At 42.7% G+C, this 21,694-nt stretch overlaps 1 protein-coding gene across 7 annotated transcripts in view; it reads left to right on the top strand.

Moving 5' to 3' along the window:
- Positions 1-21,694, top strand: part of DAB1 (DAB adaptor protein 1) — a 143,666-nt gene that overhangs the window by 116,859 nt on the left and 5,113 nt on the right. For 4 of the 7 annotated variants that reach the window (XM_063407000.1, XM_063406994.1, XM_063406997.1 and 1 more), the window contains 6 exons: positions 6,555-6,611; positions 9,407-9,469; positions 10,630-10,738; positions 12,454-13,002; positions 13,797-13,924; positions 14,822-14,920. In XM_063407000.1, coding sequence (XP_063263070.1) covers positions 6,555-6,611; positions 9,407-9,469; positions 10,630-10,738; positions 12,454-13,002; positions 13,797-13,924; positions 14,822-14,905 — 990 coding nt within the window. In that variant the 3' untranslated portion in view covers positions 14,906-14,920. The remainder of the gene's footprint in view (positions 1-6,554; positions 6,612-9,406; positions 9,470-10,629; positions 10,739-12,453; positions 13,003-13,796; positions 13,925-14,821; positions 14,921-21,694) is intronic. The other 3 variants (XM_063406999.1, XM_063407001.1, XM_063406998.1) reach the window with 2 other exon arrangements.

Raw genomic sequence — 21,694 nt, forward strand, 5'->3', positions numbered from 1 at the left:
ATTTTTAACAGGTACAGCTACTTGTTGCAAAATTGGAAAGTATATTAGTTTCTTGGGAGAATATCTTGTGGCCTGGGTTAATGTTTTGGCAGGCCCTTGTTTTTTAGGCAGAATCATAAAATTATTTGAATTGGAAGGGACCTTAAAGATCTTCAGTTTCAGCCTCCTGCCATGGGCAGGGACACCTTTCACTAGACCAGGTTGCTCCAAGCCCCATCCAACTGTGTTTTTTTCTTTTTTGAGCTATCTTTTCTGGGATATTTTCTGGTTTATTCCTTAATAAAAACTGCAATGGCACAGGAAGCAGAAGGCAGGTCCTCCTCCCTAATCTTCCCAGTTTATAGCATCATCAACAGAAAGCAATGAAGCTCCTTCATGTGTGTTAAGTACATGGTTTATGTGGAATTTAACACTTGAACTCAAAGGTAAAGGCGTTTTAACTTAATCTTGAAAAATTGTTTTTGCACTGCCAGGTAGAGCAAGACAGTTCAGAAAGCTGTTAACCTGAATTCAGAGTCTGATTTCCAGCAATCAGGAGGGGTTGGATGTTAGAATTAATCCATTGGTAATGTAGAGACAAGTAGAGAGAAAGATCATCTGGATAGTTTCTGAGCATTAAAAATCTGCCCATGCAAACTTCATGTTTCAGATCATCCCCGATTTTATATCTGACATGTGAAATAGCAGGTTTTAACAGTGAAGGAATGCTGTTTCACAGATAGGAATAAAATGTCCTAATTTAATTGTTCTTTTACTCCATATGGATATTGTGGGCCGCTTCTTGAGCTGATTTTAATCTGTAGGAGTTGTCCTGCTAGCAGGTTTTCCATCCTGCATGGATAATACCATTCCCTCAATGTGATCCTAAACCCTGCTCCATCAGCAGAATGATTACATGCTATGAAAGCTTCAAATTCACTTCCTAGTGCAATCCTTTAGGATTTTGGGACATAATCGGTGTGGGGCAGCTGTAATCCAGCAGTGTTGCCCTTGATCAATTTGTGACTGTTCTCTCTCTCTGCTGTTCAAACAGCAAGAAGAAAAAACAAAATTAAAAAACCAAAATTAAAAAAAAAAAATAAAAAAGGATGGCAGGCTTTTTCTTGGTGACACAGTTTTCTTGGTGGGTGCTGCTATGTGGGTGGCAGTTTAGATTTGTGGTTTTAATCCAGAATTTGGGCAATGTAAATTCAGGGTAAACACTTCAGTGGCCTCTCTCAGTTATGCAATCTGTTGGGTCACAGGTCTAAAGGCTGCATGTGTCTTTGCATTCCTAAACTTCCCCAGGAACCTGAGCATTTTTTGGGGTAATATTCTGCATCTTTTGATATTCTCCAAAGTGAAGAAAAAAGTGTAGTTGAACCATAGATGGAGCTCATTGTTTGTGGCACAAAGTTCTGTCACTCACAGCGAATTTTTGTCTTTTATTTAATATGACCCATACAGATTTTTTCTGATAGAAGCTGATACACTAAATTGACAGCTGCACCTTGTGTTGATTCACTACTTTTGGATTTGTTCAGAGCCCTACAATTCAGAGTAATTTGCTAAAATGTTTATTTAAAACTTGCCTTCTAAGTAGTGAAGCTTGCAGCTTTACCTGGTCTGCATCACTTTATGCCTTAAATTACATCATTTTCACAATCAGGGATTTAATTTTTCCAGATTCATTCAGTGCTACCCTACATTACTGGGTAGAGAAGTACACAGGTCTTGGTTTCTTTGCCTGCTGAAACTCATGGTATTTCAAAGCTTGGAAAATATCATGATAATAAGGTAATGAAAGTAGAAATAACTTGTTTCTGAAGTTTGTTAGAGTTCCAGTCACCTGTTGTTTTGGAAAGCAGTAGATACACTGTCAAACGATGTCTTGCAAGTATTTTAAATAATAATACGAGGTTGTGCCTTATTCCCTTCCACTATTAAGTTTATTCCCTTCAAGCATCCTGTCTCAGTCCAGAAGTAGAGTCTGGGTTATCATCATCCCTTGTGTCCCCCAGCTGCAGTTAAAGGAAGCCACCCTTTGTCCCCAGGCTGTGATCCTGGCATTAGAGGGCTCATCTTTCCCTGTCCTGCCCACGTGTCTGGGACCTTGGCACCAGCACCCTCTGTGCCTGGAAGTTTCATGGTCTTGGGAATGTGTAGCCTGGGAGCAAGCCTGGCTCCAAGCTGGAGTCACTCTGGTGGACTTGTGATTTATTAGAGTCTGTCGGAGAAAAGTGGTAATTGAAGCATTTTAAATACCATTTCCTATAAGAGTAAATACCCCAAGTACGCAGGGAATTCAGAATTAAGTTCCCTGCAAATGAAGAGAAAATAAACAAATGAGTAAGCGTCTGTTTTGATCATATGAAGAGTTCCTTAATTTAAAGGAAGCTATCGAGCAACAGTGGAGCAATTCAATTCCCTCAACACGCCTGGGTAATCTGGGATGTCAATTACATCCAATGGTCCCAATTCTTCAGCTGTGCAGGATTGACTAACAGGACGTTTAACCAGCACATCCAGGGCTTCCCGGTCACCAGACAAAGGAAACTGGGCACTTGGGGAATGCAGGGAAGCTCAAGGCTGCCCCATAATTGGGTACATCACACCCAGGAGTTGGGTTTATGGCTCCAGGAGAATTCCCTGAAGGAGAATGGTCGTGATCACTAATTCAGAGTTACCCTGTGAACTGAAAAGAGGAACTTTAAACAGGAGAATTCCCACGTCCCATGGGATTCTGAGCACTGGATTTTTACCCTGTGCAGTGTCAGATGCCCCAAATGCCTGTATTTTGGATAAAAATGCATCAGTGGTTTTGTGGCAGCTCATGTTGCTGACATGACGTGGTTTTAGTGGTTGGGAATTGCCTCCATCACTGGAAGTGTTCAAGGCCAGGCTGGATGGGGCTCTGAGAACCTGGTGGAAGGTGCCCCTGCCCATGGCAGGGAGTGGAACTGGATGAGCTTTAAGGTCCCTTCCACCCCAAACCATTCTTGATTCCACATTTAAATGTTCACTGCAGCCTTAAAATGAAAGGGTTGTGCTCAGCTGTACCTCGGTAAATCTGGGATGGTAACAGCGGTCTGTAACTGGGAAAGTTCGTGGCATTTGAGGATCTTCAGGATTTGTAGGAAGCTGAGATTGCAAAGGCATTGACAATTTTTTCTTGACGTCCGTTCTTCTGTATATTCTATTTAATTGGGAAGTAACTGAGCAATTCTTTGTTGAGTTCCCATGCCACTTCATTAATTCAGCAGTAGTTTTACAGGATGTTTTTGTTGTGTCTCAACCTACCAGACATGGTTTGACTGATGATGGGTTTAGTCACCATGCTGACATGCTCCTTCATTGCGGTTCTAATTGTTTTTTTAGGAATGAATTGTGGTTAATTAGCAAGTTGCTTGCAGCTCATGGAGCTTGTAGCAATATCAACAGTTGTGGTGCAAGGTGCAAACAACTGGGGCTTTGCTGAGGCCCAATAAACATTTGAACCATCAGAAAAGTTATTTGTCATAGCCAAAATATTTACATGTTCTCAACTGAAGTAAGATAGAAAATCTTTTGTTTGACGAACCGTTTGACTTGTCATTAGACTTCCATGTAAAATCCATGGCAGAAAAGGGGAATTGGAGATGCAGAGAGGCCGTGGTTGGGTGACTCCTCTTTTGTCTGCAGGGCTGTATGGTATAACACTCACCCTGAGTGCAGGAAACCAAGTTTAAATCCCTCTGCTGCCTTAAAAGAGTCGAATAGCTAATACCCAGCTCAAAGGTTAATTGCTAATTGCTGGTTATTTGCTATATTTAGTATCTTTCATACTCTTTTTTCCTGCTGAGCTGTGTAGCAGAGTACAAGTTAATTACCACTTATTTTTTTGTGCTCTTAAGCACCATCTTTGCTCCATTCTCTGAGATTACGAAGCCACATTTTGTGAGATGCTACTTCTATCATTCCATTTGCAAAAGTGCAGCAGTATTAAGCAGGTTTTCTCGTGCCATATGTCAGCGTAGATCCCTTGCTGCTGGTGAAAAACAGACTGAGTAGCAGAAGTTGGATATTCTGTCTTGATATGTGTATGGGAGTGAAAGACGAAGGTGCTTCACACTCATGTGAGCACAAGCGCCCTGTTTTAGATTTTCCTTTTACATTCTGAACTTCTGCATTGCTTAGAAAAGATGTTTTTCAGAGGACTTGGTGATCAGAGGCAGTACTGGAGTGAAAGTGAATCAGTTTGATGGGGTTTATGAAAGCTGCTGTTCAATTGTCTCTTATCCTTACGGGTGCCTTCCAGCTCAGGATATTTTGTGATTCTGTGATTATCATTGCTTGTGGACTCTGGAGATTTCTCCAGCTCTTGGATAAGAAGTTATTTTTTAGTGAATAGTGAAGAGTATCATGAGGAATTCTGCTACCGGCTTGGAGTGGTTTAAAACTGCTCCTGGCTTGGAGTGGTGCTGCTGCTTTAAGGAGCCAGATTTACATATTTCGTGTTTGAAAGATTTACAGGATGTCTCACGTGCCTTTATAGGAAGATGGAGCTTTCATGACAAGTTTAATGTCACTGGGATACAAGGATTAATTCTGCTTTCTCCACCCCAGCCTGCGAGGCCTGCGAGGGTGAGGGCCTGCTGAGCTCATGGCTGGCTGAGCTGGAGGGGTGTTCCACACTCAGTGCTGTGCCTTATTGAATAATTAAACCAAGCTTTTGTGTAGAACAACAGATGAGAGATGAAGAGGGGAGCACGGTGGAGCTTGTGAACTGAGATCTCTTAGCCTTAGCTGGGTACAGGCCCTGGTGTAGAGAGATCACAGATATGAGAAAGAACCAAGAGAAGAGCTGCATATGTAACTGTCAAGGTCTTTAAAACTATGTAATCTTGTAAAAGCTGCCAAATCATACGAACAATAGGCTGTCTGTAGTTTGTGGGGAAAATTTTGTGACTGTTTAGAGCTGTGGCCTATTTTGAGCTGTAACAAGTACATAACACTGTACTGTGAGAATAATATGTGACTTCAATGACTTCAACATAGACTTCAACTCCTTTTACCCTGACTTCAGCTTAGACTTCAATAAACTTCAACTCGAACTCTGAGACTTCAGTAAACTTCAACTCAAACTCCAAGCTATTTTTGCTCAAACTTTGACTTAAATCTCCCTGCTTAGATTACTTTTGACCCCCTCGTTGAAGTCCCACCTCTCAATTGTGTGGCAATTGGTGCCCTGTGTGAGGAAGTGAAGGCTGCCTTCAGTTCTTGAGGGTCTGTGCAGGCAGCCTTCGACCCCCCCAGAACTGAAATGCTGCTGAAAGAGGCAAAATCAGGTCTGACACAATCCCTGATGCCACAGTTTGCATCACTCTGTGGAGGAATCCTCTCGTGGGGAAAGACCAAAGAGCTGGAGCATCTCTCCAGACTTCTGGTGCTGGAGGGTGGGGGCAGACAAGGGGGCTGTCAGAGCACGAAGTGATGAACTGCTGGCCAAAACTGGCCCTCTGAAAGCCTTCTGCTTTCATTTGAAGAGCATTTTCAAAGTCTCTGCAGTTTTTCAAGTAAATGGACACAGCTTTGCTCACACTTTCCTCACCAGGGGCTGGGGGAACACAGGGTCAGCTCCAGGAAGGTACAGGACTGTATCTGTTCCTGATTGTGCAGTGACATTATTACTTTGGCTTTGCCTTTTCTCACTCTTCTTTTTTCTCTTCAGCTCTGTGATGAGATGAGGGGGGGCAAAAAGCATTCTAGGCTGTTTGTGACATTTTTAAGCGACTTGGAATTACTGGGTGGTCACTTGTATGAAGCTTCTCAGTCGTCTTAGACTTGATTTTGGACAGCCTGCTGTTGTTTGTGGCTGCAGAGATGAAGTCTCCAACACTACAATAAATTACTTGAAATTTAGCATTCTGAAGTGATAATATGTGCTAAGTGTGTGAATGGATGCAGATGTGTACAGATATGAGGGCAGTATATTACCACATATTTTTACATACACACAAACTGTAAATTTAAATATAACTTGAATTGACTCATGTAATTTTCAAAATTACTATGGAAAGAAAATAATTAACTTAATTATCTTATGTTTACATTGACATTATAGTTTCCCTAGTTAGAGAAATATGTGTTTTTCTCTGATGATACTTGATTTTAGAGCTTTTGTCATCCAAAACTCAGTCATTCTTTTTTTTCCCCTGAGGATGTTAAATCCCTTATTTCACCAAGCCAGGGAAAAGTGCCGTTAATGTGAGCAAGATCAGAGCTCCCTGGGTATGCTTACTGCTGAATTAATAAATATTTAGGAAAATAAATAGGTGTGTCACAAGTGGTAAAATTGCTTTATACACCAGAAGATGAGATTTAGCACAAATGAAGTGTGTGTTTGCCTCACATCCCAGCAGCATTCAGACTCACTGTTTTGACTGTCTGATTTCATGTCTGTGCTCACAGCAAGATGGAAAGGGTTTTCATTTCAATGCTGAAGTCAATAATTATGGAGGTTATCATTTTCATGCTCAGAAATTCATGTCATTTTCATAAATCATTCATCTCATTTCATAAATCATGCTTTACAGCTGGAGAATGGAAACTTATTGCTGGACATTGATGAAAATCTTGTTTCAGTCACTCAGGTAAGGTTGTGACACTAAAAACTATTTTAAGGAAATATAGCTGAAATCATCTGTCGGAATAGTGCAATTGGAAAATGTTCAGCTTGGGATTAACTTCACTGGAACGTAGCTAATATCAGATGTGAATAATCTTAATGAAGCATAAGGGGTGAAATCAGTTCTGTAGTGACAGTGAAATCACAGAAATAAAAGATAAGTGCTTGGTGTCCAGGATCTCGTGTGCTGCAAGTAGATAAAGGCAGCTCTGTGTCAGAGAAGATTCATTTTTCAGGCTGTGTAGAAAAAAAGACTCCTGAACCATTTGGGATTTTAAAATCCACCTCCAAGTGTTGCTGTTTAAAGCTGCCTCCAGTAGCTTTAAGCTCCAGCAGTAAATGAAGGTGTTGTATTCCCACTAAATTTGTGTTTACATTCTCTAGTGTGGTTCTGTAGCTCCTGTTGCATTTGAGGTTGCTATTCTGTAAAAAAAATAATTCCCCTGTAAATGTGTTACCTTTTCCTGGGGAATATTGTGAGTGAGGGTTTATTATAACAAAGTGCTGTTGACTTTTCTATCACTCTCTCCAGCTGCCTGTTTAGAAATGTGTCTGCAGAGCTTTAACAGAATTATATCTGTGAAGAGTATCCAAAGATCCATCACCTCGAAGCACTCTGAAAAGTATTACTATTCCCATTATCCAGGAGTACGGAGGCACAGGGATCCGAGTTACCACCTTTCAAATGCATGTCATATAATCCAGAGTTCAAAAGTATTCTGACTATCAATTCCCAGCGTTCCTGCGAAACCTACACTGTTTATTCCACTAAAAAAAAAAATGTGTAGCTTTGCAGCCAGCTGTGTGTACCCTGCCCTTTGCCATCCTCCCTGCCTTGCTCATCTGCTCCCTCGCGTGGGGTGGAGGCACAGGGGAGCTTTTGCTCATGGAAAGGACACGAGTGTTCCCGAGGAGCAAACAGTGAGGAGTTCAGGAGGGGGGCAGGAGAAGGGCAGGTGTGGGGTGCTGCTGAACAAGCAGTTTGGAGAGATGAGAAGAAAGTGGCTCTTGGAGTATTTCAGTGTCACCTGACACCTCTTGAGTCAGTAGTGCCTACAGGAGGCTTGAAGTGGTTTCCAAACAAGTGCTGCTGTTGCCATTATTCCCACTTTCCTGGGCATTTTAACCACCCTTGCCTAATGTGTTTGTGCACGCTGCAGAAAGGACTTAGGCTGGGTTTGTTGCTTGTTTGGGGTTTTTTTTTCAAAAGCTACTCCTGGCAGTATTTTAGTACAGAGAAGAATTGGTGTTCCCTGAAGAAAATGTGGCTTTCCCTCTTTTTCCCTTCTGCATTTCCATGCAGATACTTAGAGGGATATATAAGCCCATACAAAGAAAAACCAATTTTCATAGCACTAAAGCAATGTGATCTTTTTAATATAAAACATGATGTGAGAAAATGTGAGATAATTCATCCCTGGGTACATTGTGACATGAAGCTGAGAATCATCCAAACTGCTTAGACAAATTCCAGTTCTAAGTGATTGTGATGTTGCTTTTATGTGTGGGAATAGAGAATAGATTGAAAAAAAAATGTATAAACTTTTGATATGTGCAGTCTTAGTCCTTAAGGGATAATTTGTAATGGAAGGTTAAAGGCAGAAAAAACCTTGGGGTGATCTTGGTCTCTTGGAAGGCTGTAAAGCCTGACCTGCCAGTTTGGTCACTGTCCAAAGCATTCAGGGGCTGCTTTTGCAGGACAGGACTCAACTGAGTGTCAAACCTGTCTATGTGATAGGAGGATCCAAGTTTTATGTGCCTAAGATGGGGAGGAGATTCAATGAGCTAAACTAAGACTTGCATTAAATCCTGTTCCTAATGAGAATTGTGCCTTCCCCCATTTCGTGGGTGTGATACTGGGAAAACCAGTGGGAACAGCTAGTGAGAAGGAGAAATTCTCACCAAAGTTTTTCAGTATAACCACCCTGATAAGGGTGGTGGATGGGGTTTAGGTTTCCTGCAGAGCTCTGAGGGATCTGTGCTTTAACATCCCTGAACTCCAGCTGAACTCATTTGCAGGTGGGTGGAAGGGAGCAAATTTGCTCTAGAACATGTGAAGGAGCTTTGATTATGCAGCCACTCAAGTTGCTTCTTATAATAAAGTGTGTTTTCTCTTCTGGTCCAGTTAGCCAGGCCTGCATGGGTGACCTGTTTTGAGCTCCCAGTGAAAGGCATCCCGAGGAAATATTTCTAGCAAGAATTAAATGTAGAGCCACAAACTTGCAATAACCCAGTTGTGCATCCTCCTTCAAGTCCACTTATCCAGGTCACACCTGTCCCATGGGCAAGGGGAAATCAGGCAGCACTTTAAAAGCTCTTCCCTTCTGTATCCTTCTGGCACTCCACGTGCTGCTGCCGTGCTGCAAGACCTTCAAGTGAGAGTTTAGAAAAGGAGCCAGGGAAAAGGACTGGCCATAAATCACGCTTGGAGCTCACTGATGTTAAAGGCAGAGCAGTAATGCATCCAGTCCTGTTCTGGATAGCTGTTTCATGTTTTATTCATATTTTTTCATTTTGGAGGATTCCCTACAGAATTGTTTTATAGTGAGTTGTTGGCTATTTGGGTCCATTAGCAATATTAAAATCCCACAGCCTGAGCCTGTGTGCTTCTTCCATTTGAGACTTCGCCGTTGAAGCCTGCAGGATTTTGGGGATGTTTATCTTATTTGCTGTTACCAGATAACTTTACAAGTTGTTACTACTTAACTCACAGTTTCTTCTCCTCAAAAGTTAAAATGGATTTTTTTTTTCTCTTTACAGGCTGTTACCCAACTAGAGCTTTTTGGGGACATGTCCACTCCTCCTGATGTAACCTCTCCCCCAGTGAGTACCCAGGGAAGCTGCACTGTGTTTTTTCCTGCATTCTGTTTCCAGCACATTTATTGAGCACATTTGTGCACAATAATCTGAGCACATATTGAGCAATTTGTGTCCTCAACCATTCCAGGAGGGAGGATTTCAAAGTAGTTTTTAGGCTGCAGGAAAATAAAAGTGAAGTAAATTGAACGTGCAGTCCCTGTTTCACAACGATGTGCAAAAATACCTTTGATTTTTATTCTTCTGCTCTGGTGTTAAGTGTCACATAGGGTGCAGATGTGCTTCCCTGGTGCTTGTCAGAGGAAATGCTTCACTGCACTCTCACTGCACTGCAGAAGATCCAGTTACAGCCTCGTATTTCATATCTCTGGATCCACCAAGCACAAATCCCAGAACTGCTGTTAAAGGAGGGACGTAAAGAGAGAGAGAGAAAGGGCTGGATGTATTTTAAAGGCAAAAAAAAAGTGTCAGCGTGTTTTTCAGCCTTGCAAGATGACAAAAAAATTCATATAAAGCCTTTGAGCCTTATGTTACTCTGTAGGGAAGTGTGAATAAACTGAGAAATTTCAGGTGCTGTGAAGTCAGGAGCCTCAAATGTCCAATGTATTCTGGATCATGTCTGGGACTAGATGTTCAAAGTCCTTTCTGCTTATCCTCAGCTTACTCAATTGGATTGGGCTTCTCCTTTAATGTAGGCCTATGATTCTGGTCCCGTTGGTTAATTAGAAGCAATATCTATTTAGTTTTCCATAAATCCTGTAAATATTTCATTTACCATGCCTGTTAATAATAACTTAGAAGTTAATGCCTTGGTCACTGCCTTTCCCTTTTGTCACCTAACATCTAAAATCACATCTAAAGTCCATACGTTCTGGAGAAAGAAATTAGATCAATATTTTGCGTGTGATGTATTCCAGGCAAATTTCACCTTGACTTTTTTCCTCTGATAGAAAGTTTCTCCATTTCTTTCTTTTTCTCCCATCCCCAGCAAATTCTAATATTTTTATTACCATTGCTTCTTTCCTTTTACATCTTTCCATTCTTTCTTCTTTCTCGTTCTTCACTCCAGACCTGGAATTTTAGGGTTCCAGGTGATGTGACAGCAATGTGCAGCAGAAGCTGCAGCTGCTGCATCACCCTTGTGTTTTCTCCCTGTCTCCCTGCAGACTCCTGCTACTCCAGGTGATGCCTTTATCCCATCTTCATCCCAGTCACTCCCTGCTAGTACAGACATGTTTGGTTCTGTACCTTTCAGCACTGCTGCCGTACCCTCAGGTAAGGAATGCACTGGAATTATGGTCTGCAGTCAGATTTGGGGATCAGTGCCCAGCTCTGGTTTGCATTTCAGTGCTGGGGGCATTGATTTTAGCAGGATGGAAGTGGGGAAGGCTTTTGAGGTCAGTGCTTCAGGGCAAAGCAAAGCAAGTCTTTAACAAGCAGGGAGGACATGAGTTTGAATTTGCCTACATTTTTTAAAGCAGAAGCCAAAAAAGTCACTGGGAGTTCAAGCATAGTTCAGCTTTGCTTGAACTGTCAGAAGTTCAGCTGGGTAACAGAACTTCTAGGTACAGGAGCAAGAGAGGAAGCAGCTTTTGGTTTTGATTTGAGGGTTCTGTGGTAGCAGTGAATATCCTCTGTTGTCTCCAGTAAACAGAGGCTGAGGATTTGATTGCACTTCAAAGGTATTCGACTTTGTCAAATCCTGGAGTGTCCTCTAGACTTTCCTGTGTTCCTCAGAGTGCTCAGAATTCAAAAGCTGGGTGCATTCTGCACAGACACTGTGCTTTGATTGCTGACCTCTCCCAGTGCTCCCAGCCCCACTTAGGAAAAGAAGGGAGGAGGAGGAGTGCCTGGAACCATTCAGCAGTGAATTTTTAATTGGCTGCCTCCTCTAATGGCCCCAGATCAGCCACTGCACCTCAGACAGGTTACGGTGGCAGTGAAGTGTGTGGGGATAATGTCAGATGGAAACCTTCTCTGCTGGGATGAGGTCACAGTGGGAGGAGATCCAAGAACGTCTGGAGGATCCATCCTGGACATCTGTTGGAACAGGAATGTGTCTGAGCTGCTGCTCCTTCCATCACTCAGGAACTGGGTCTCTCAAAGCTCAATTGCTTATTTTTTAATTGTATTGGGTTTTGGACTTTTCCCTTTACAATATAGCAGCCACCCTTATATTTGTGATTACAAAACAGCCTAGAAATAAAGCAAAGAGGAAAAGGTACAGGAGGACTGAGGAGACCCTCAGGTTGGAAATAAAAATTTTAAAGCTATAGCAATATTAAAATTGAGAGAGAAGTTACATTATGCAAAGTATTAGTGGTAACTATTGAAATTAAATGTAAAACAGCATATCTGTAAAGCAAAGTACTTCTATCAGTGGAACATAATTATGTTAGGTAGTTTAATTTGTAAAATGTTTTACAGGAGTTTTAGTTTCAGAGCATTTTTGTTGCTGTAAATAAGAAAAGCACCTGATCCTATAATTCCTACACAGACTCTTGGTAGCTTTAAAGGAGGCTTCATCTCTGACAGGAAGCAATTATAATTTTAGTTTAATTTCCTCTTCAACTGGAGGGGGTTATGTTAGCCTAATACCTGAAACAGTTTGTTATTAATAGGTATTTAGTGCAGCAGAAGCTCAAGATCTTTTTGATGTTCCCAAGTAATTGGGTAATAACCAAGTGCGAGGGTTTTAATCTGAAATCATCTGGGTTGGATTTTTTTAGTAGTAGCAGTAGTAGCAGCATTATGATGCAATTTGAGATGATTGCTTTGCAGAGTCCACCAGCCTGTGGTTCTGTCTGTGAGTATTTGTGCAGAGATGTGAATTCAGTGTTTCCAGTTTTCTTTCCAAGTGTGCTGCAGCCCTGGCATCCCTGGTGCAGCTCGGCACGTTTCCGATCCATTGTGTCGCTTTTCCCGCGCGCTCTCCACTAAAATCTTCCATCCCCTTTGTTTCCCCCTCCTGCTCTCTTTATTCCCCGAAGGTTATGTTGCCATGGGAGCTGTCCTGCCCTCCTTCTGGGGACAGCAACCACTTGTCCAGCAGCAGTTGGCCATGGGTGCCCAGCCTCCAGTCGCTCAGGTGATGCAGGGAGGACAGCCCATCGCGTGGGGCCAGCCCGGGATCTTTCCTCCCGCCCAGCAGCCGTGGCCATCCGTGGCTGGCCAGTTCCAGCCCACTGCCTTCATGCCAACACAAACTGTTTTGCCTTTACAAGCAGCCATGTTTCAAGGTACCATTGCTCCTATAGCCACCGTCCCGCCCACGAGCGATTCCAACAGGTCGAGTCCGCAGACAGACAGGCCCAGACAGAAAATGGGAAAAGAAATGTTCAAAGATTTCCAGATGGCTCAGCCTCCACCAGTGCCATCAAGAAAACCAGATCAGCCTTCCCTCAGTTGTACCTCAGAGGCCTTCTCAAGTTACTTTAACAAAGTTGGGATGGCACAGGAAGCAGATGATTGTGATGACTTTGACATCTCTCAGTTAAATTTGACTCCTGTGACTTCCACGACACCATCTACGAATTCACGTGAGTATTTATGTGCTTTCAGCCATCCCTTTCCTCGGACACGACTGCTCCTCAAAGCACTTGTGTCTCTTTTTAAATGCCAACCCAGATACTGAGAACCTTCATGCAAGCTCTGGCTTAAGAAATGCGTTCCAGCCATATAGGAAAATATCAGAGAGGAATTTCAGAGGTCACAGAAATGAACAGCACAGATAGCTACAGTCTGAAATTCAATTTCTAAACCAGTAATATTGGTTTTGTGATGGGAACACGGCAGAAGCCCATGGCATTCAGCCTTACAATTGGTTTCATTTATGTGCTGTTGATACTTTGCAGAAATTAGGGAATAGGTATTTATTTTAGTAGCTTGACATATTGGACACTTGGGGAAGTTCATTGAAGAGCTGTAAAATAAGCTTACGGTGTTCATAGCATGGCAATGGGAGATTTGGCAGATTGCTGAAAAGAGGAATTCATGAGATTCACCAGGGATCAGTCAGAGACTGTTTCACCTACTTGCCACAGGGCAGGCGACTCACACATTCCTGATGTAATGTCGTGGTGTCTCCCAGGTTCATACAGACATAGGCCAGATACAACCAAACTTAATTTGGAAGTTGCCAAATGAAGCCAAACACATGGGGTTGGTAATGATAACTGTGCCCGAATTTACCTCCTGCAGCACCTCATTAGAGAATGATTCTGGGGGGTGGTAAAAGTTGGGGGATGTAAAAGCATGAGCATATTTTGTGCTGAAGTGTCTTTTTGAGGAAATCAACAGAATAATTGTTGCTGTTGCCTTAATCCTCGTTTAGCTCCAACCCCTGCACCCAGACAGAGTTCTCCATCAAAATCATCAGCATCTCATACGAGTGACCCTGCTGCAGACGACCTCTTTGAAGAGGGGTTTGAAAGCCCAAGCAAAAGTGAGGAGCCAGAGGCTGTGAGTAGCAACAAGGTTTCTAAATCCTCATTGTCTCCTTGTAGCTAGAGAAGATAAAACCTGATTAAATGTTGTTCTGTAGTGTCAGAATTAACTTTTCCAGTGGGGCTGGGTGGTGCTTATGGAGGAGCTGCAGCCAGAATTCCTGTCCTGCTTTGGATTCGATAGCACAACATTTCTGCTGATGTGCACTAACCCTGCATACAAGGAACCAAACTCAGAGTTCATATGAAAGGCTGTACATGTCAGTTATATCCAATGTCCTCTTTAGCCCACCAGCAGTCACTTCACTCATGGTAAGGAAGTTTGGAGTAAAACAACAAACATGCTGAGGCTGCAGAGAAAGATGTGAGAGTTTGTGTGTTAAAAGATGATGGTTGCTGTTGTCTTGCACATTCTTGCATCCCAGTTGCTTGCCTAGCTATGTTCCTCAATGTTCTGGCCCTCAGTATGTGATTTCTTTGCCTTTATGGACCAAAACAAGAAATGTTATCCAAGCAATGACTGTAAATCACCAGGTGTCTTAGGGAGGCAGGAGCCCGAGTGAGCCACAGGCAAGAAGGGTTTGGTACAACAAAAAGTGCAAAATAACCCAAGCTTGGACTCTTCTACATGGCTTTCAGGGCCTTTTGCAGTTCTGGTTGGCCTGATCCAGTACCTTCTGCAGTCTGTGGCAGCTCCTGCCTGGGCTCCAGCAGGATCTGGTGAGGTCCTTTGGTGCCTGCAGCAGCTGTAGGAAACCGCTACGGCTTTGGAGAGCGGCCAGAGGCGAGGCCTCACTGCCTGGTTTTCATGAGATAGGATGTACTTGTTATGCCCACAGCATGAAAATAACCTCGTGTTGACTTTTCACTTTCTATTGTTGAGAAAAAAAGGTGTTATGTTCTTGTATTCTAGCCTGATGGGTCTCAGGCCTCCTCCAACAGTGATCCCTTTGGTGAGCCAACTGGTGATACTATAAGTCCACAGGTCGGTAGCTAGATAGCACAGGTTGGGGTAGGTATCTGTCCTTTTTTTCTCTACACCTTGAGGTGTTCACTTACTCTTCCACCAGTGCCTGCCATTGCTTTCATGGATGCATGGTTTATTTTTTTTTTTTCCTTCTCATCTCTTCCGTTTTGCCTCTCCATCCTCCACAGTGTATTCCTCGTGCTTGGTGGTCTGCATGGCTTTTGCCATTCACTGGGTGTTGCAGCTTATGCAAATATGTGTGTTTCAGCTGCCTGCATGCTTTAAAGAAATGTTGACTTATTTTACTTTGTGTTCAAATTCTGAGGGCAAATAGGGAAACTGAGCCATTATTAACAATATATTAGGTAGAGCATTTTTTTAATCAAAGCCACCCTGGCCTTCAGTCAGATGTAACATATTAAATGGAATAAGACATCTTACCCATAGACATAACAATCATTAAATAAAATTATGTAATGATACATGAATGTCTCTACTCTAAATCAATAGGATAATCAGTAGAAGAAGCACGTTTATTATCTGCATGTAAAAAATATTGAAATGGGCTTGTGTATTTTTATCTCCAACTGCAAATTAAAAACATCTGAAAATTATCATCATTCATATTACCATTGGCATACTGATGTTTTAAAAATTATTCATCAGTGTAAGTCATTTAAACCCAGACAGACGGGGAAGATGATCTTTTCATCTTTTGTGTTACAGAACACGTAGAAAATGTGGCTGCCTGTGAATGTTCTGTGATTTGTTTCAATACAGTAAATACATTTTGCCAAAAAAAACCAGTGAAGCTACAAAGTTTTACGAGTGCTGAGCGTTGTTATTCCATCCAAATACTCTCTAGTGTTGCTGTTTGAAGAATATGTTTCATTATCTTCTCCCTGTCTGCCACTCCTGTTTGGTATTGCCCAAATACAGGATCTGATGCAGCTTCTGTGCTCCAGCACAGAGCTCCTGGAGCAAATCCAGAGCAGTGGGACAGCCCTTCCCATTTTTGTACAGAAATTCCACTGGGCTTGCCTGTGACTTACCCATCCTCAGCTTAGTTTCAGCTCAAAATGAATAGTTTCATTAGGAGTCAGTTTACTTTCTGCATTAAATACGATTTTAGAAAACCTTACAGTAACTTGGCTTTGATCCACCTGGGAATAATGAGGTTCTCTCTTAATAATATGTGGTGCTGTGAGAGGGCATCTCCCCCTCCTGTATCTCCACCCCTGCTCAGCTCCTGGGGGCTGCAGCAAAAGTAGCTTTAAGCTTTGTGTCTCCTTGAGTGTAGAAGTGACAGTGTGAGGAGAAAGTCGAGCTGGGATGAGCTGCTCCAGCAAGAATGTTCATTATTTACTCCAGTGAGAGCTGCTGCTGCAGATGGATGGTGCCACATGATAATTTGGCTGTGCCTTTGCCTGACCTTGGCCAGCACTGACATCCCCAGCTTCACACCACTCCAGGAGTTCTTCCCTACATCATGAAAGAGGATTTGCCCTTTATCTGAGTCCCACACTCTGGAAACCCACATACATGTGTTTATTATGGTTTATCACAGTCAGGGTGGTTCTGAAATTCAGAGCTACAAGAACAGTGTATTACCAGTGATTGCATATGGTTTTGCTGCATTTTTCCTTAATCCCTGTAGAGCCTCGCATCAAATACGTATAATTCCCAGAAATATATTCTGGGAAACGTTAACTAATGTTCCTGATTATCGTATTACAGTAATTCCTAAAAGCTGTAGGCAGGAACAGGAAACTGAACAAAAAGAGAAAGCCTCTCTCCAGTGAAGTTCCACTAATGTCATTGTGCCTGTGTGCAGAGCCATTCAGCAGCAGTCCGTAGGAAATCCACTTCCCAAAGCCAGCCCATGGAATTCTGAAGCCTGGTGTCGTCAGAGCAACAGGGAGCCTAATCCCCATGGAAAATTATCAATTCAGGACTGACTGTGGAGTTGTGTATTGAGCTCTGCATTTGGAGAGAAACGTAATGGGGAGAAACATGTCGTGCCAAAGAATCACAGTCTGCATAAAAGCCACTTTTGTGGCTTAGTTGGGAGATTACTTCTCCCTTCAGAACGTGGTTCTTACCCCAAGAACAGCACAGTAACAACTCAGCTGAATGGACCTCTCAGGAACAGAGCATTGTGTGCAGAAATGTCAAATCTGTCTGTTCCCAGCATCTCTGAAATCAGCTCTGCCCATAAAATATCTTTATTTATCTCAATGTATTCAGAATATCCACCTGCCTGGTTTTTTGTACCCTGATCTTTCAAGGTACCACAAATTTGGTTTCTTGATGCCTTCTGATACTCTAAATTATCATCTAGTTACTATCTTCTTTTCTCCTATTTTTCCTCTGTTCCTTTTGCAACTTTCAAATTCAGCTCTCAAAATCCTCATCCTTCCAGCAGCTGTTCTAGAAATCACTCTACCAGAAATAGCTGTGAGCTCTTAGTAGGTAAATGTGACATTTTATGGATATATTACATTTTGGTCCCTTCATGGTTGAAGATAAGAAGCAGAAAGGCCCAACTTCCACAGGTGAAATAAGATTAACTCTTTGCAGAGCTGTTTATTGTATTTGGTAGTTTCTCCTTTGTTCATGCATGGTGTTGAGGGGGGATAGTGATTTTGCAGAAGAGGTGAAGAGAATACAGAATAAGATGTGCCATCTTCACATTATTTATGTTTAATCCCTACTGCTGTCTTTAGATTTTATGGGGAATAATTGTGGTGAAAGGAGAGAGAGGGAAAGAACTGTTTCTTAGCTCTGATCCTACCAAATGTCTTCAACATTTCTTATTGTTGACATTTTTACATTAAAGCAGGGAGTTTGAACAGGGGAACAAACGCAGCTCTATTGAGCTGCTGCCCAGCTCAAAACTTGCACTGGCAATCCTTCATGAGAGATTCTCAAGAAACTTCAAAACATTTGTGTCCAGAGCGTATCTCCCTGAAAAAAATTGTTCAGTTGTTCTGAGAAATGTGTGCAGACAATTAGGAGCCCTCAAAATGTGTCACTCCCTTCACAATGCCATCAGCACTGTCAGGAGAGCAACAATTCATTAGAATATTTGTCTATCAGCTTTTGGTGGTGCTTTGGTGGCCCACTGCCATCATCCATCTTGGAGTGTGCTGTGCTTGGTGATAAATGTTCCTAAAAATCTTAGTCAGCTCTGGGATGGGCTGTTAGAACTCTTTTATTTGGGCTGGTTTTGGGAAGTGGAGAGAAAACAGCAATTTATGGACAAAGGCTTTGGGTTACCTGGGAATTTAGTGAGCCTCAGGAGGGAATATCAACCTGGTTCTGCATCCTCCTCTTACTTCTGCCCCTTTTCTGCTGCACCAGAACTCCAAATAGGCTCAAAGCACTAAAGGCTGTATTTGCAGGACCTGTTCCACTCTTTCACCTGGCTCAATAGGAACTGGATAAAATCCAAAGAGACATTCCTAATTACAGGTGACCTGTTCTTGCTCTAGGCTCTAAAGCTGTCGTTCTCAAGCTAAAGACACAGCTCTGAGCAGGGCTGGGAACCTGAGAAAAGGTAGTGCTGTGTCTTTGGAAGGGGATCACAGGTAGGGAAGTCCTGCTTCTCTCCAGAGAAATCCTAAAATTAACATTGCAGGTCTCCTGCTCTGTTGGTTGTTCCTATTTTCCAGGAAATACAGAGGGGCATGAGCAGAGAAATTCAGGCTGCTCTGTGAACAGGGGCATCCTGCAGGGTTGCCTTCATCTCTGCTGCTGCAGTCTTCTTCAAGCTGTCCATTTTCACATGGCCAGCTCATTCAAGGGCTTCTCACCTCTTCAGTGTCACCAAGGCCACCTGAGGTCACCTTGTACCCTTCCCTTTCTGCAACTTCCTCCCCTCAACAGGAGCCAGCATTCTTTGTAGCTTGTATAGAACTGTGTTCTTGCTGATTTGCAACCCAACAGTTCAATTTAGGGACAAGCTCCCCTTGCTTCCTCTGTGATGAGCTCATTGAAAAGTTCCCTGTCTTCTGCATGACAACTGATTTTAAAAATCTGCTGGTGAAAATTTAGCATCTTTGAGACTTCTGAACAATTTGCTTCAAATTTGCCATTAGGTTCAATTGTTACAAAGGAGAATTGACAGAGATGGGGATGGAATGATATGTGGATGACAGATCTGTAGACAGATATAATTGTGTGGCTACTGTTTTGGGAGAGGGGCCCAGAAATAATCAGTGTTTCTTGGCTGCAGTTCATTTTTATATCAGGACCAAGATACAGAGCAGGTTTCTGAGTAGTTGTCACTGCTTTTTCATTTCATGGATGTACAGCATCCATCTCACTACTAAAATGCCAGAGATTTTTAGAATAAAATAATCAAACTGGGTATTTGAGACTAGGAACTATTCCTAGGTAGGTTTATGGTAAGAACAGAGGCACTCTCCAGGCATAATCCTGAACTAGAAGGTTGCTGTATTTATGCTGCTAATGGAGGCTGTAAGAAAAATAACCAAATATTAGTAAATAATAATAAGTAATAAAAACTGGCTGTTAATGAGGCAGTAGGAATGACCTGTCTTATCACCAAGGATATTTAATTTCAACCCCGCTTGCCAACTTTACTCTGTCCTATTTTGCCTACGGGTCAGCATGCAAAAAACCAGAGAAGGCGCTTCTCACTCCCACCCCCTTCACTTGCAACCCCAGCACAAGATGCTCATTTTGTGTGGCTCTCCAGCACACTTATTTCATGAAACTCTTTGCCATTTGAGCCTGCCCTTTCTGATCAGTCAGCCAGCAGAAAAAGTGGCTGCAAAGGGCACGGAAATCTGTGCGGGCCTCACCTCCACAATTGAGAACATCTTGCCTGCAGCTCTGCACGGAGCAGGTGCTTCGCAGTGATCAAAGGGCTGCCAGGGTAAAAATAGTTCCTTCCTAACCCACAGGTACATTTTGTGAGTGAGTTCACCCCTGCAGGCCCGAGTAGGTGCTGAGTCTTTCAGGAGATGCTCTCCAGTGATCAGTTCTGCTGGGGAGCAGGTGTTAATATCTTCAAATGGGATGTAAATTTGCTTCTAAGCATTTGCATTATGCTATTCTAAGGCATTAGCACCCTTGTTGCCTCACACAGTAGTGGGCTACACCAGAAATGGTGTTTGCTGCTGTCTTGTCCCCCTTAAAATGGGAGGAATAAAGTGATTTGCAGCATGAAGTATTTTTTAAATACAGCAGGAAAAAAAAAAGTGCTTCCAGTTCTTGTCTTGGTTTCTGCCTGTGGGTTGATGACAGCACATCAGAAGTGATTCTAGACCAGTTCAGCAAGGAAAACTCTGTAAGATTCGAGGAATTTATGTGAATTAGAAGTTTTGAATGCTATTTTATTTGTTCTTCTCTTTTTGTTCTGACAAAGACCAGTTCTTTCCTTCCCTCTGTGTCTGTTCCTCATGCAGTGGTAGAAGTAGAAGGCAGAAAATGCAGGTGAGATGCTGTGAGAAGAGTTAATGCTTACCTGCCTTTTCATAACATGCCCTGTGACTTTTGTGTGGATTATGTAAAAAAAGGGAGGGGTTATTTCAGCTTTCAAGACCCTCCAAAACAGTACCTGACACTGTGAGAGGAGCTGTTCATGAGGTCAGCAGCACTAGACTCTCCTTTTGCCTTCTTCCTGTCCCTTTCTGTTCTGTTTTGCTCTCTGGAGTATCAAAATTTTACAGACACCATTTGCATTGTTGGGCTAAAAGCATGCTTGAATTGGCTCAAAATAATACGAGAAAACAAATCTCAGGCATTGACCAAACCCCTTTGACTGGGAAGACTGCACACAATTACTGCAATTAATTTCTCATTTAGGCATCTGAGGGGAGAAATCAACTGAAAGGAACAAGTAAGAGCACACTTTTCATGCAAAATGCTCTGCTCTGCTAGAAGAGAAATTATTCAAATCAGTGAGAAATGCAGGCCTTTGCCACATCAGGTGTTTGTACAGATAAAAGTTGGGTATGAATCAGAGAAGTTTCTCCTTGTAAAGGCTGTCTGGTGTTTTTTGGAAGTGCTGCTGCTGATGAGGAGCTCCTCCTCCTCCTCTTCCAAGGGTGTGGAGTCCAGTGGCACCTTGGGACACCTGTTACTTCAGCACATCTGCATATCTGAAGGACATTTGAGGACAGCTCTAACAAGCAGACTTGACATTTTGAAAAGCTCTTTTCTTCCCTGAAGGCGTTTTAAAAACTGACATCTTTTGTTCCAAAGGGATGTTCTCCCTCCCTCTCCTTTTCTTCTCCTCCTCCTTCCTTTTCACTTTTCTTTGCAATGACCTTAGGTTCAGCAACTGCCTGAAGAATGGCCTGGTGTGTGTCAGGTTCACACATTAATTAGTACAGATTTTCTCTGAACTAGCTGTGATAGATCATTCTGCCAGCTTCAAGCCTGCACATGAAAATTGGCATAGGTGGACTTAACTCACAGTGTGTGAAAAGCAGTTATTTACTCTCAGTCATCTCCTTTGATTACCTTCAGTTTTTCAAGGTCACAAAATGTATTTGCTTCTCGCTGGGGATAATTTCAGCAGCATTTATTTAATCATTCCAGAGGATTTCTCTTGTTCACAGTGCTTGTAGCGTACTCAGGGCTCCACGTGGGCAGGGGGTGGGGAAACAGGGTGTCTGCAAGCTCCAGAAATGCAGCAGTTTGGGGGAATAAGAGAAAACTTCCCTTGCTGTGGAGGGAACAGGTCATATTTTGGAATTGTTGTGTGTTCCTGCACCCTGAGGCAGGACAGGGCACTGGGATGGGGCAGAGCCTGGAGCACTGGCCGGGCACCCTGAGCACAGAGCA

This window comes from Prinia subflava, chromosome 10 (assembly GCF_021018805.1).
Source record: "Prinia subflava isolate CZ2003 ecotype Zambia chromosome 10, Cam_Psub_1.2, whole genome shotgun sequence".
NCBI lineage: Eukaryota > Metazoa > Chordata > Aves > Passeriformes > Cisticolidae > Prinia > Prinia subflava.